The 14,621-nt window shown below is 44.1% G+C and overlaps 1 protein-coding gene across 1 annotated transcript in view; it reads right to left on the bottom strand.

Moving 5' to 3' along the window:
- LOC138537842 (IgGFc-binding protein-like) overlaps window positions 1–14,621 on the bottom strand; it is a 74,995-nt gene that overhangs the window by 36,644 nt on the left and 23,730 nt on the right. The window contains exons 12-16 of the mRNA XM_069641486.1: window positions 12,239–12,513; window positions 10,155–10,744; window positions 6,181–6,748; window positions 2,389–2,987; window positions 1,184–1,751 (exon numbers count right to left, since the gene is read on the bottom strand). Of these exons, the coding sequence (XP_069497587.1) occupies window positions 1,184–1,751; window positions 2,389–2,987; window positions 6,181–6,748; window positions 10,155–10,744; window positions 12,239–12,513 (2,600 nt within the window). The remainder of the gene's footprint in view (window positions 1–1,183; window positions 1,752–2,388; window positions 2,988–6,180; window positions 6,749–10,154; window positions 10,745–12,238; window positions 12,514–14,621) is intronic.

Below are 14,621 nucleotides of genomic sequence, written 5' to 3'. Positions count from 1 at the left end.
CTATGGTGTCACAAATCCCTACAAAGAACCAGGCATTCAGTTCTGCAGAGTAATTCCACACTACACTAGCACTTAACAACAGTGATACAAGTTCTCTTTTAGCCCTTGATGTGTGTATCCACCCTTTATCAGTGGCAACGGCGAAACATTGAATTGTGAAATCACTAGGACCCGAGGATTTGCAATCAAGTTGATTTCTGCAATTTATGCTCCATACACGAAGATCGCTCACAAATGATTGTTCAGAAAGTTTCCTATTTTGCACATGCCGCGTCTGTGAGAAACCAGTAGTGAGTTTAGGCATATAGGTTTTATTTAACCTTGCGGGCTGTGTGTTGCATCTGCACCCCCGTTGATCCACAGTTATCATTGTGAAGTCTCTTACAATTCTAATTAATAATGGTTCTCTTGTCATCCCCTTCTAAGACACAAGAAGAGATGTCTTGTATCCCTTTAGGGTTTGAACCAAACCTCCTCAAAAATTAATTATAAAGCATTTTCTTTTTTGCCTGGTGGGTTCCCAAGTCAGCTTCTCCCAGCTAGGGTGTGTCTGGTCCGTGTTCTGCCTTTGCTATATTCAATGGACTCATGCACATGCAGGACCCTCTCATGGGTCAACTGCATTGTGATCTGTTTTGCGTCAGAAGCACTGCATGGCACAGTGAATAGAGCTTAACATGTCTGTTTAGTAACTGGTGTTTCAGTTCTACTTGTTAAAAATACCACCCAATATAAAGCATGTGCCCTTTGTCGGGGGAAGACAAGAGCAGCATATTGATTTATTAAGATATCATCGCATCGAACACTTGAAAGTAGCTCTTAGTAAGGGATCATCTCCGTGATATAGTTCACTTAGTGGAAACTTTATATAGGCATAGAAATGAATGTCTTTCCCATGATGGTGCTGACACAGCTTCTAATTCAGTCTTGTTAAGCTGATATAATAGATGATCCTAAGTGGCCATCGCTGTAAGCTGGTACAGAAGGGATGTGTACCTTTTAGTACTTGCAGTAAGCTTGCATACCAGAAGACTGCCATTCTTTTCTGCAGATGTAGCTTTTCAATATAAAATAAGTAAAAACAAATCTTTCTCACAGCATCATAATGTTAATAATTACAAAAAAAACCCTGTGTTTCTACACCCACAATTGTTTTACTACGTGTTTAAACTCATTTTCTCACCACAGAAGCTGTTGTTCCTCCAGCTGGCGATGGTCACGTTGGCTGCCTGGCAGGTGGCTGCGTAGGTCTGAATGGCTTGGCACAGCACTGTGCTGTTCCCCTCAGTGAGGCAGTGGTCGTAGACACAGTCAGAGAAGTAGTGTGCTGGGTCCACCTTCGTGTGGCAGGAGGAGAAGGGCCCTCTGGGGTTCTGGATGATCCAGCAGGCTGATTTAGATGGCATGAGTTTTTCTGCACTGCAGACGGGGCAGTTGTCTGAGCAGCCGTGGTCACAACCGGTGCTGCCCATTGACATCCAGCTTGTACCAAAGGTGAAGGCATTGTTCACAACAGAGCCACTCGGGGTGGTGAAGTCATCTGAGGTCTTGCCATTGAAGTTGCCACACAGGCCTCCAGGCAGACCTTTGTACACTGCAGGGAGGGTGATGAAGACACTGTAGCTCATATCATAGTTCACGGTGAGGCCGAAGTCTGTCTTCAGCACTGTATACGCCCCGTTCATAAAGATGACAACGCTTCCTCCATGGGGACCGAGATTCACTGGCAGCGTTTGAATAACACCATTTATCTGACAGAAAAAGAAAGGACATTTAATGATGTTCCAAACTGTTCAGTGTGTTGTCCTCATGCACTTCTAAGGTGATGCTACAACCGATGTGTGACACCATTGACACTTTGTACAAACACAATCTGTTTTTAATCATATATATATATATATATATATATATATATATATATATATATATATATATATATATATCTGATGTCACGGCATCTATTAGGGAAATGTTAATAAAACATATGAACCTAAAAAGGGTAATTTACTTCGGCTGTACCATCTAGGAAATATGATGATTCTCTCTTTAAAAATATTCATTTTTTTTCCCGTCAATAGCTGCTTTTCTTACGTTTAGGAAGTGTTAGGATTTGTTGGCACCACGTGGTTCCATATGAAGCTTGCACACTAAAGTCAAAACGAATTATTTAGTGCAAGTTTAAAGTAATTCTGCAATTTAATGAGCAGCTTGCACTTTCATCCAAGAATCTGTCTGAGCTAGAGGTTTTGCCTGCAGGGTTAAGTGGCTGGGAAACCACCTCATGTTCTTCCGATGGAAAATAGTTCTGCAATGATATGTGTATGTTGCTTATCCCTGCCTTTTCCTTTTGCTTCTAACTCATGGAATAATATTATGGACTATAATTACCTGGACTGTTCCACGTCTGCCACTTTGAAGGTATATCTGAGTCTGGTACACAGAGATGAAGACCTCCTTTGTCACAGCTACTCTCATTCCTTGCCAGTGTTCATTCGTCACCTCAACCCGGAAGTCGGGTAGAGTACTGTTCACACCACGGAATTCAGACAAGACATACTTGCAGGTTCCCTGGAAGTCGAACCTTCTGCCATCAAAACTTGTATAGTGAGGGTCTCCCGATGCCCGGCAGATGCCATCAGGCAGAACGTGGCAGCCGTAGACACCACTGACGCTGGTGCAGGTCTGACCGGCAGCACAAGAAGATCTTAAGCACACAATAGTCCTTGTGGCTCCATCGCATCTGCATAAAGTCTGGCAGTTGTCCTTTTTCCAGAAGGTGTCTCCTGCTTGGTAATATTTCCCAATGTCCGTGCAGCCACACTGACTCGGGGGCACACATTCAGTCCCGCTGAGAACAAACCCACTCTTACATTGGCACCCCTCCTTGCATATATTTTGGCAGGTGCTTGGCCGAGTCACATTTGCACAGGACACAGGGCAGGAGGATCCACACAGGTCATACTGCTGGTTATTGCGACAGGTCCATTCTGGAAGAAAACACAGAGGATTAATTCATACAAGCTTGACATGCTGTTACGACAGTCATCAAATTATCATATTCCATTTAATTGATGTATGAGTGTTCCAGAAATCGCCATAGCACTATACATGATTGAAGTATATCCCACCAGTGACATCACAAGGTTTACTTTATTATAATGTTGTGCAAAGAGAAAGTAAAATGGCCTGAAAGTGCACAACACAAAAGAGGAATCAAGTTCTAGCTAGACGTCAGATTGATTTTAGATTTAGGGGAGAATGATGTATGTCAAGATAAACTAAAGAGAAAATGTATTCGATAATAGTATTAGTTTAGGATACATCGCAGAGGTGAAGCACACTGGAATAACACTTTTAACTGCCATTTTTGTTACAACATTCAGACTATGTTCAGTAATGAAACTGCTGGTATTTAGAACTGAAGGTGCATCCTGTATAATTTAACATAATACATTTGTAGCCATGCCAGAGATTCAGTAAACCACTAGAAGCACAGGTGTTTCCTCGAGTGTCTGACCCCAGGGCCTGGGTCTTCTCTTCAGTTGTTTTCCTTGCTCCTCCGTGTGTGCTCTCCTGCCCACAAATGCTCTGGATCCGCCTTACAGTGCTGTGAACTGTCTGCAACAACTCTAATCAAATTCAAATAAAACCTAGAAGTGAGGTGGCTGAGAAAAACGAAACACATTCCAACGGAAACCTCTACAACTACCGGGTGGCTTTCGCGACTTCAGTCCAACATCAAAAATCCCATGATTTGGGTAGGTTCAAAACATGTAGGATATTGTTCGTTCGGTATTAGGGGCAGAAATTACCTTCAAGGCCCTCAAGATAATGTGTCGATTCATTTCCTACATGTCGAGTAGTTTCTGTATCGGTCTTACTATATTCTTAACCGATGGGCTGTACAGAATGTACTTGCATACATTCTTCTCTGACATTTGTGCTCTAACATGTGGGTACACTTTCAAAGCTATTTTTATGCGTAGTTATCAATTGTTGTTGCTGTCAAAGTTCATTAATTTAGTGCCCTTTTGGTTAGTGGTGTTCTTGCAGCGAATGTGTATCAACAGTAGTTACACTTCCATTTGTCCATCGATTTTTTTATTGTAATTAAAGTGGGCAGGTACCATTAATCTTTACATTCTTTAAAGTTATTCGCTATTGAAAAACGATTTACAGAGTAAAATATGTGTTTGGGGTAAAAGGCACATCAAATATTACGTCCCTGGGAATATGATCTGGGTAATTAATCGTATGTGAGTAAACAATATAAGAGTTACATGGGGCACAAAAGCGAAGTAAATGATGAAATATAATCTATGTCAACAATAAATATCCTAAGGATACCCAGAGCAGGAAATACACTAAACTGATTTGGTGCTTTGTGCAGCAACCCATTCTCAGACATAGATCCCAGACCCTGGCAGTTCTGGATCCTGCTTTGCGAGGGAACACCCTCAGAACACTTTTGTGATTGTCCAATTCTTCGTTCTACTTTCACAATCTTCAAGTGGAGCACATACCAGAAGGTAGTGAGGGAAGGCGTCCATCGGCTCAGTAGTGTCTGGTTGTAATGAGGTGCAACGTGCAGGTGTCTTGAATAGAGCCACACAGCTGCTGACTCTGGCCATGTGGCTGCATTTAGAACTGACCCATGGTTCCTCCGCTCTTACTGTTGCCATCAATGAGTGCCACAGGGGAAATATTTGACACGCTGAATCAGCCCAGATGCTGCACAAAAGCCAAATGCAGTCATCCTTGACTCGAGGGAAGATAGAGTGGGTGGTGATTGGTTCCTCAGCAGGCGGTGTAATAAGAAAATCATGAAAGATTAAATAGTTGCTCTTAAAAGTGCTGCTCCTTTCCTTGAGACCTGCAAGTGCTAAGGTATATGAGTTCTAATCTGCACAGTGTAGGGATGACTCTGCGGATCCACTCAGCTGTGTCACACAGGGACCCCGTAGCTAACTGGTCCCCAGAAGGTTTTGCTCTGGATGACCGCAGGTCCCAGTGGAGAGATATACTGTATGATAGATAGAGCAGCCAAAGTCCAGGGACACAGGCTAAGCAGCTCAGATCATCTGTTCTGCAGCATATGCACTGAAGTTTGCATTATCTTGCATTTCTATTGCCTTAAACATGCTTCATATGAAAGATGTTAAGGTGCCCAGTGCCTTAATATTGTTTCCGGACCTACTTTCTGTGCCATGGTCAGAAACATCACTACACTCATGTGTTGCACATGAAAAACGATACAACATCTATGTCTTATATTGTGAACTTCTTTTAAAGCCAGGAATAGTACAAGGAGGTAATCGATTTGTCTTCAACCAGCCCAGAAGAAGCTCATCTGTGTGGCTTGTGTGCACACCCAGTTGGTGACATTGATATGCTCATGCAAGTACTTGCCAATGCCAATTCCAGGGATGACGTTTTACACGTTCAACAGGCACGTGCAACTGTGCACAGCCTGGTTGCCTTCTTGAGAACCAGTGTAAAAGTAAGTAAAGCGATGGTAATTTATCAATAAATAAAACAGGATCAATCGTGAAACAATGAGAGTGATGTAGATTTAGAGACCAATGACAAACAACTCAAAGCACCTGCTCGAGGGCCATCCACACATGCACTCAGACCAGCAGGTTACCCCCTTGCACATTGACTGAGAAGGACTTTTGGGTAAGTCGTGTTTGGCAACTGCATGAATGGTCATCAGGTTGCGCAGTCCTATAAAATCTTTAAAAATGCAAGAAGATGATGACCAGTTATGGTTTGAAAGGTGTAGTGAACGTTGTTCCTCTTGGGTTCCATGCTGCCACTTTATGCCAACTAAAAGCTATTTCTGCGGATCTGCATTTTTATTATGCACAATAAAAGCCTTCCTATAATATGGCATTGTAAAGGGGAGAATTGTGTCGCTTGGATTGTGAAGAAATCTACAAACCATTGGTAAATGCCTTGAAGAACATTGCACAGAGTCGAGAGCTTACAATGATAAATGTTATATCCAGAGCTGCACTGTGTGGATTTACCCAGAAATACATTCACTGCAATTAAATGTACCCAAAATACTTTAAATTAAATGTCATTGCAGTTGTAGACAAACAAAATAACATTTCAGTTTGCAGTAATGACCTGTCACAGTGACAGTGACATTTGAGTATTCAAATGTTCACTTACCACATCCAATCAGGCTCCTCCATTCCTGGATGGCAACGCCTTGCTTCTGGCAATGGTGGGCGTAGCTTTTAACAATTTCACACAGGGTCCCGTGGTCACCATCTGTCCCGCACATGTCATAGACGCAGTTCTTGAAGAAGACATCAGTGTCAGCATTGATGCCGTTTCTAAAAGGACCGGCGGGATCCTTCATGATTCCACAGTGGCTCTGGTTGCTGTACTGGGCCACCATATCCTCACCACACAACGGTGGGTTGTCAGTGTCTATGCAGTGGAAATCAGAGTCATCGTCGTCTTCCCGCCAGCTGTTTCCAAACGTGACTGCGCTGCTCACCAGGGAGCCATCGGGAATCCTGAGATCATCACTCTTGTTTCCATTGAAGTTTCCACAGAGGCCAGATACAGATCCAGAGTAAGCTGCCGGGACTTGGACAGATGCGTGATGGGACCAGTCGAAGGACACCACGAGGCCGAAATCGGTCTGTACCACTGCAGAGGATCCACTGAAGTAGACCTGTACTTTCCCAGACTGAAGGGATAGTGGGAGAAGTGACAGGTCCCCATTGATCTACATTAAGAGAAAACATCCATTAGTGACGTGCTAAAACCTTTGTTTTATGGAATTCTAATCTCTGGTGTATTTACACAACTTCTGACACGCGTTCATGCACAAGTTTCCTATGCGTTTGTCTCGATAAACACACACACTTAGGGCCTTCGCAGCACTCCTAATGTACCTGTTCCTCTCTCTTCCTCTTGCCTTCTTCTTGCCCTATGTGTTATCTAACCTGTCTGCGGCCTTTACCCCACAGGGAGTTTAATTGTGCCTGAAAAGGGTGCTGGTGCCAGAGCATCAAAGATTTGCACTTGTGCAAAAAACTGAGCAAATTAATTTAGCACCATGTGTTCTGCTTTACTAATAGAGGACGGTGCAAAAATGTTTAGCCCAAATTGGAATTATCTTAAATGCTTTCACCTGGGGAAAATGTAGTGCTGCGTAACATAAAAAGAAATGTAGTAGACACCTTTTTTGTATGTTATGAAGTACAAAAAACAGCTGGATTCATTTTTGCTCGTGTGCAAACATTTTAAGATAATATTTATTGTGACAGAATCTGTTTGCTCCATTTTGTATTATCAAAGCATTTGCTCATTATTAAGCACCAGTGCAAATAATTGATAATCAGGCCCCTGCTGGAAAAGTAAACAAAGAGAGAAGGAAGCACAAACCAGCCTTTTTTTGATAAACTTTATAAATCATTATTATGTTTAGTAAAGATATTCTCCTATTTGGTCATCGAGCGGCAGTGCTTTGTGAAGTACCTGATTTCACTTTACAAATATATGCAAAACAACTGTGATAAACTCCAAGCGACGTTTCCAGTGTATGGCGACAGAGCAGGGAAACATGGTGACAGCCACCGATTTAGCTTTTATCCAGTTCTCAGAGTGGTATTTTTGCATTATGAACTCTGGTAACTGCAGGCCGAGGGACGGATGCTTTGCGGGGTAGGGGTGGGGGGTGGGGGTGGGGGGGGAAGCCAGCCAACAATAGGAATTTATTGGAATTTCAGGAGAATTAATGGCGTTCCAGACTGAGGAGGAGATGTCTAGAAGGCAGAGGTGGACTGGGAACCAACAGAGGCCCTGGAAATAATGTTCAAAATGCCCCTCCATTACACATGTTCTGTATGCCCAACCCTTTTCCTATGGGAACATTTGGAAATACCACACAGCAGGGACCCAGGGTGCCGAGGCCTAACGGGAAACCTCCAGAGTTCCCTATAGGCCAGTCCACCCCTGGCCAGGGTGCAGAGGCCTACCAGGAAACCTCCAGAGTTCCCTGTGTGCCCGTCCATCCCTGGTCAGTGTGCAGAGGCCTACCGGGAAATCTCCAGAGTTTACTACAGGCGAGTTCCCTATAGGCCAGTCCATCCCTGCTAGAAGGAGGTGGTTGTCTAAACTTAGCATTTATTTAATTGTAACTAAACAACACATTTTCCTCAAGCAAGGATTCGCACACACTGGCGTCCTGTCTGCCTATTTTTGATAAACACCATTTTGCATATTGGTATCGCTAATGAAAAATTCAAACACAGGAATTGGTTTTCAATGTACAACTTTGTTTTAACTGTTGGGAAGTCAGTAATAGGTGTGAACATCTTTCAACATTGTTTATCTAAATAAAGTTTCAACTGAAGCTTTCTTAATGGAATTGTTCACGAGGTGAAAGATTTAAGCAGAATGTCTCTGTGTTCCTCTTTAAGGCTCCTTGTGATGGTGAAGGCTCTCAGACTTGCTTAAGCGGTCTGCGCTCTACACGGTAGCGCAATGAGGCAGTAGCAGCCGCTGCGGTGTCTACTAAGGCTGAAGCTCTCTTATTGACTGGCTGCGCATTCACACACTCCCTCATGCAAGCTTCCGGTTCAATGACTCAGGGCCCGATTAATATCACCATATTGTGCAGCAGTAGGAGCGTGGCAGGATGAAATGGAATCCGGCACTTTCATTCCCTGCTCCATATTCACGCCTTGTGGCGTGTCAACAGTCCTGGTGACCACAAACAATCCGGGGCTGTTGGTGCAAGTGGATTCTAAAGGCACAGCACCAGTTCTGCACTATTAGAAAAGGGTTCGCACTTCTGCACCCCTTGCGGTGCCGTTAGTGCAGACAGGCAGCTTTGCGCCTATTCGGCAGCCTCAAACAATCCTTGCTCATTTCATTCATACATGAGCTACAAGATGGCCGCGTCAGGACACCGTTAGGACATAAAATGATAGGTTATTATCTTTGCTTTTTGTTGCACTAACTGTGCTCTGAAGAAAGGGTCCAAACGTGTAAACATTTCAGTGCAAGTAAAATACAGGGATCAGGGAACCCAGTGCAAAGTGTAGTTTTCAGGCCTCATTTCTACTTCACCAAAAGTGCTGCTGCAGTTCCGGAGTCTCACTGACACTTTTGGTGATGCTGCATGTGTCCCTGATGAAGTGCTCCGCGTGCAGTAACGCTGCATTTACCATGTCATCAGGATTAGGCCATCAGCCCCCTACTCACTTACCCACTCTCTCACACGTGCAACTCACTCACACAAGCAACTCATTAGTCACTCACTTGCTCACTCAATCATATACACAATCAAAACATAACTCCTTCAGTCCATTTTTGGACATTCAAATGTTCATATTCATGGGTGTGAAATGTTTAAGTAAACCTTGTTTTAGTTTTTGAACTCACACTGGTAAGTGGTTCCTTAGGCACCGCTTATCGGTTGAGCAAATGCAATCCTTGCAAGACTGCAAAAGGGCCTGGAATGACTACCGCCATTATCTTAAGTGTGTGGCCATCAGGGTTCAGAGGTTTTGCACTGGTGCGGGTGCAGCTTTGTGCAAGATTAATACCAAGGAAAAAACTGCCCGAGCGCAAAAAATATATTCTTTAAACCGATTTTTGAACGAGCACCATGTTAGCACTAGTGTTAATGTCTTTCTCTATCAACGCTTGGGCAAATCTTGCCCTGGTGCAAACATGCTTTGAAAGAATATTCCTTTCCTAAGACAATGTGTGCCCTCCTGCTAATTCCTTCCAAAATCCCACTTGCTCATATGCAACGTTTCTCAATGGACAATTATACTTGACATAAGTAACTTTGGAATGAGTTAGCGCTACTTTGCCCTTGGATAAGGCCCAGCTATCAGTCCTCTTTGTTGTTACTGAGCTGCCGGGTGTTTTTTGTTTGTTGACACCAACCTAAGGGTGATATCACTAAATCGAGGAAATCACCAGCGTTCCCTTTTCATGGTCCAGTTTTCAGAACCCCCTCTCCACCTAGCACCTGTCTGGCCATGCATTGGTGATGCTGAGCTAGCATGTCTGTAGATATCACAGTGAAAGCCATCAGTTTCTCAATGGCTGCCTAATAAATGGCCAAATAGCAGTGACATGTAAATAAGTACTGTGGCGCTCAATTTCCTCACCTGAACACTTCCAAAGCTTCCACTCGCAACCAAAATCTGTTCGCCGTAGACGTTCACTTCTACCGTTCGTGTCCAAGCCACCACTGGTGACAGTCGGTGCTCGTTCTGCACCATGACGCTAAAGTTGGTGAGACTGCCAGTGTTGCTAGATTTGCTGAGGGTGTACTTGCAGGTTCCCTGGTAGTCGAAGGAGACGCCATCAAAGGTGTGGTAGTGCGGATCCCCGGAGGCCCAGCAGATGCCGCTGTCTACCGGGTAGCACTTCCTGATTCCATTCATGACTTTGCACTCCTCCAGTGTGGCGCATGTGTGGGCTTCACAGACCATCTGCTGGGCAATGCAGGTGCACTTCTGGCTGCAGGTGTCTGTTAGGAAGGTTTCCTCGCCCAGGTTGTAGTAGAGCCCATTCATGGTGCAGCCGCACTGGCTCACGGGTACACAGGAGCCGGCGTAAAGCGCATACCCTTCATCACAGACGCATCCGTCCATGTTGTCTGCAGTACAGGCAGCATTTTGGTAAAGGTTGGCACAGGTGGTTGGGCAGCCAGTGCCAAAGAGCTCATAGTGACTGTTCTCAGCGCAGTCGTCATCTGTGGAGATGAACGTGATAAAACGTGAATTATTGTTTTAAAGCCCACTTTACATGCTAATCATGGCAAACAGAACCTTAATTCTCTGGCTTCTGGAGAGCCTGGCCATCATTTCCCTGCAGAGCGGTGTTGCGATTGGACATAAGCTTAAAAAAAGAAGATCTTGTATACTTACACCCTAAAGACTGTCCCAGAAAACAGACACACATGTGAGATGATTTATAAGAGCTACATTTGAAGGAAATCAATTGAGCCCCAGATTTGCTGCCTGCATAATCATGAGTGAATAAACCATGCTTTGCTTCAAATCATGCCACATAAGATTGTTTTTGCCAAGACAAAAATGGAACAAGCCTTTTTGCCCACCTTTTTTTGGATTGCTTCATATGGAATAGAGAAACTAGGCTAGAAATGAACTTAGCTGGCACCATTTAAAATACGCATCTGTACTACAACAAGACATTGAGAACTTTGAGCAAACAAGCTAATATCACATTTTCTTGCTTTTCATGGAATACCAATACCGTATTCTACACATCACATTATGATAGCCTCCTCCCACTTTAAGATGCTGCAGTAATAAGTGTTCCTATTACCCAGGAGAATGGTACTCAATACAGCACCCCCTGATGGGATGAAGTGCTGAGTTCACCCTGCCAAGATTCAAACATGGGTCCTGTAGACCGAAGAGAGATGCGCAAAGTCTTTAACGGACCGTAAAGCCTACGGGCCCGGTGATTATTCCTATTAACGCTCCACGCTTACGTCCCAAGGTTCTGATAGCAATTGATTAAGAACTGCTGTTGTGCCTCTCGCAAATACTCACCCAACCTTACCACCATTTAAATTGAAGGTGGATCTGGAGCCCCTCTTCCATTTCCATGGCTTCTGGGTGCCTTATGACGAGCAAAGCAGTGTGGCAGCACAACAAGTGACGGTAATTGCGGGGAACATGGAGGGAGAGTTGGACGAGGTAGGTGATGGCCAGAGGCAGGGAAGATGTTGGGTGGGTGTGAGCAGCTGTGAGCTTGCTCTGAATGCGGATTGGAATCATGTGATCCTGCCCACAATCAGTGCAACCTGATTGTCTGTCGCGCTGCACATATGAAAATTTGGAAATGTAGCAAATTAATATTGCTTCACTTTTCGAATAAAGAGAATGGGACTGTGTTTGAGGCAACATTTGGTTGTTCCCTTTCTGATCACTTAAAGGAGCAAAGTACTTCATGTATGACAGTGTGCACAATTCGCAATGTCATACGGAGTGGTAGGAAGTAAACATGTGTTTGCTTCATGCCATAACGAACAAGCAGCAAACCTGGAACAATCGATGCAAACTCTTGTTGACTGATCCTCGAAATATTTGCACAACTCTAGCTATAAAGTGCTGACATTGGAGGGGTTTGCTAGTTATACATCAGGTCAATTGGAAATGAATACATGAAAAGGTTGCCAATTAGAAACGAGAGTGCCACCGTATAGCAGAAAACCTACCACATTGCATCTGTGACTTCCAGTCTGGAATCACCAGGCTGTGAAGCTGGCAGACCGCCTCGTAGGATGCCGCCGCCGTGCAGAGCATCCCCTTGTTGGTGCCATAGTAGCAGAGATCATAGACACAGGAGGCGAAGAACGGATCTGCGTCCTCGTACCAGTGACACTCATCGAAGGGACCCGATGGTTGAGTAATGACCCGACACAGCCCTTGGATGGCTCCCAAATTAGTGCAAGTGTCGGTAGTGTTGCTTTCTCCGGAATCATCGACACACCTGAGAGGAATAGAGAGAAGATTACTTCATCGTAGCTCGAATCAATTGAAGCTGAATGCAGGAGTCTAGTGTGGTTTCTCCCAAGGTTATCAGAATACTTTGGGCCTGATTTACCAAAATGTTTTCCATGGGACTTTGCCATGTTAAAACATTTTTGAAAATCAGGCCACTTTCCCTTAGACGTTGATGCTGTTTGATTCTGAATTGCCTTGCTCTTTTCTAATGATTATTCTTCAATGCTTCTGCCAAAACACAAGGGGGATTTCTTTTTTGGCCCCATTATCCTCGATAGCTCAGTTCCTCCCAGAATTGTTGTTGTCACTAACCTCAGCCCTTCCCTCCAGCGCAGAAGTACTTCAATGTAGGCAGTGAGGCTCATGACCCATATACACATAACATGGGCCTTACCGTCCTAAGGTGAATTAGAGCTAGGGTCCTGCAAGATGTTTGCCATTATTCATGAGCTGCTGCTTGAAATATGTGTGCAGAAATGACTCAGCAAAACACACATGACAATGGACTCAGCTCAGCTCACTAGCATGCCACTGCCACCTTAGTGTACAGAGGGGGAACATGTATGAGCAACCTCATTAAGACTCCTATAATGCTTAGACAAATAGCCCCAATTATTACCCTCAACACGCTCACCAGCCATCATCCACAAGAGGGCATACCTCAAGATGAGGAACTCACTCACCATAATAATAATAACAAGAATAATAATAATAATATTAATATTAATAATATTAATAATCATAATAATAATATAATAATATGCCAGTTTACAGAAACATTGCATTGGTACAATTAGGCAAAAAACTTGAGCTGGGGGGCATTACTGCCTCAGGTAATGCCCTGGGGCCCCAGTCATGAGGCCATTAATGAAGGCCCTGGTGCATTAACTGATGCGGTAATGCCCCCCCTACAAGGGGTATATTGCTATCAGTACCCCGGCACGTTGATCTGGGGTACTAATAGTGTCTTTGAGTAATTTGCTAAACGTCTTTAGCGTTTCCCCACTGAAAAATAAAAAAAACAAACAAAATGGCCACCATGTAAAGGGAAAAGGGACTATATGTAGTCCCTTTTCCCTTTACATGGTGGCCATTTGCACAGCTGCGGAGTTGCGCCGGGATCACTGCTGTTCTCAGCACCAGCGATGGACCAGCCAGCACAAGTTAAATGAGGAGGGTGTGGGAGTGGGCAAATATGTGTAAAAGGAGGTTAGGGGTTTGGGTAGGAGGGCGCAGGGGGGCACATACCTGGGCACCCAGCAGAGGAAGATGCTGGCCTGCTGCTCTGAGGAGGCTCAGAGGGGGGCTTCACCATGTGGTAAATTGGCTGGGAAGCATAAGCCAGGCTACTAATTGATGATAAGGGACAAATTGCCTTATTGCAAAAGAAAATATTAATTCAACTCAATTTTGAAACCGGTCAAAGGAGAGTAGGACTAGGGCAATTATTTCTCTGGTGCACACATTCACTGAAAGCACATATTCTTTGCACCATGCAAATTGTACTTGCACGGTGCAATGTTTCGGTAGTGTTGCCCTGGTTTTTGAACTAACATGATGTGTCCTATACAAATACCTCCATTGCATACAATACATTGGCTCTGCTGCTCACTGTATGTACATGTTCACCCAACCCAAGACTGCCCTGATTGATTCACTCAGCCAGATCAATTCTGTCAAGTTACTCCCAACCTCGTGTGGAGACTATTTTATGTTAGTCATGCTACGTATATAACTTATTGGAAAGTGATTCTTTCCAGGTGCAGTGCTTTTCAAATAATCCTCTACCCTTTCTGTACAACTAATTTGAGTTAGATCTGAACAATTCAGGAAACCTTTAACCCTGTGTGTGCTAAGAACGTGTACAGCATAACATCTGCAATAGGTTTTCACTCCGAAGCAGGCATTTAGTAATGCATGTGTTCCACAGTGAGCACAGCCACAGACTCCACACCCCTCCCTCTCTATATGTTAAGGCCCCAATGTGTTTTCTTTTAGATGATCCCCCACCTATGGCTGAACTGTATAGATTGCATGGGAGGAGATTACGCGAGATTTGATTCCACTCCAAGGTAAAGCAATAAACATAACCAT

The sequence above is a fragment of the Ambystoma mexicanum genome, chromosome 1p (genome assembly GCF_040938575.1).
Source record: "Ambystoma mexicanum isolate Mex_15411 chromosome 1p, UKY_AmexF1_1, whole genome shotgun sequence".
NCBI classification, from domain to species: domain Eukaryota; kingdom Metazoa; phylum Chordata; class Amphibia; order Caudata; family Ambystomatidae; genus Ambystoma; species Ambystoma mexicanum.
Note: the sequence above shows the minus strand (reverse complement) of the source record. Positions and strands in the feature narration are given on the sequence as shown.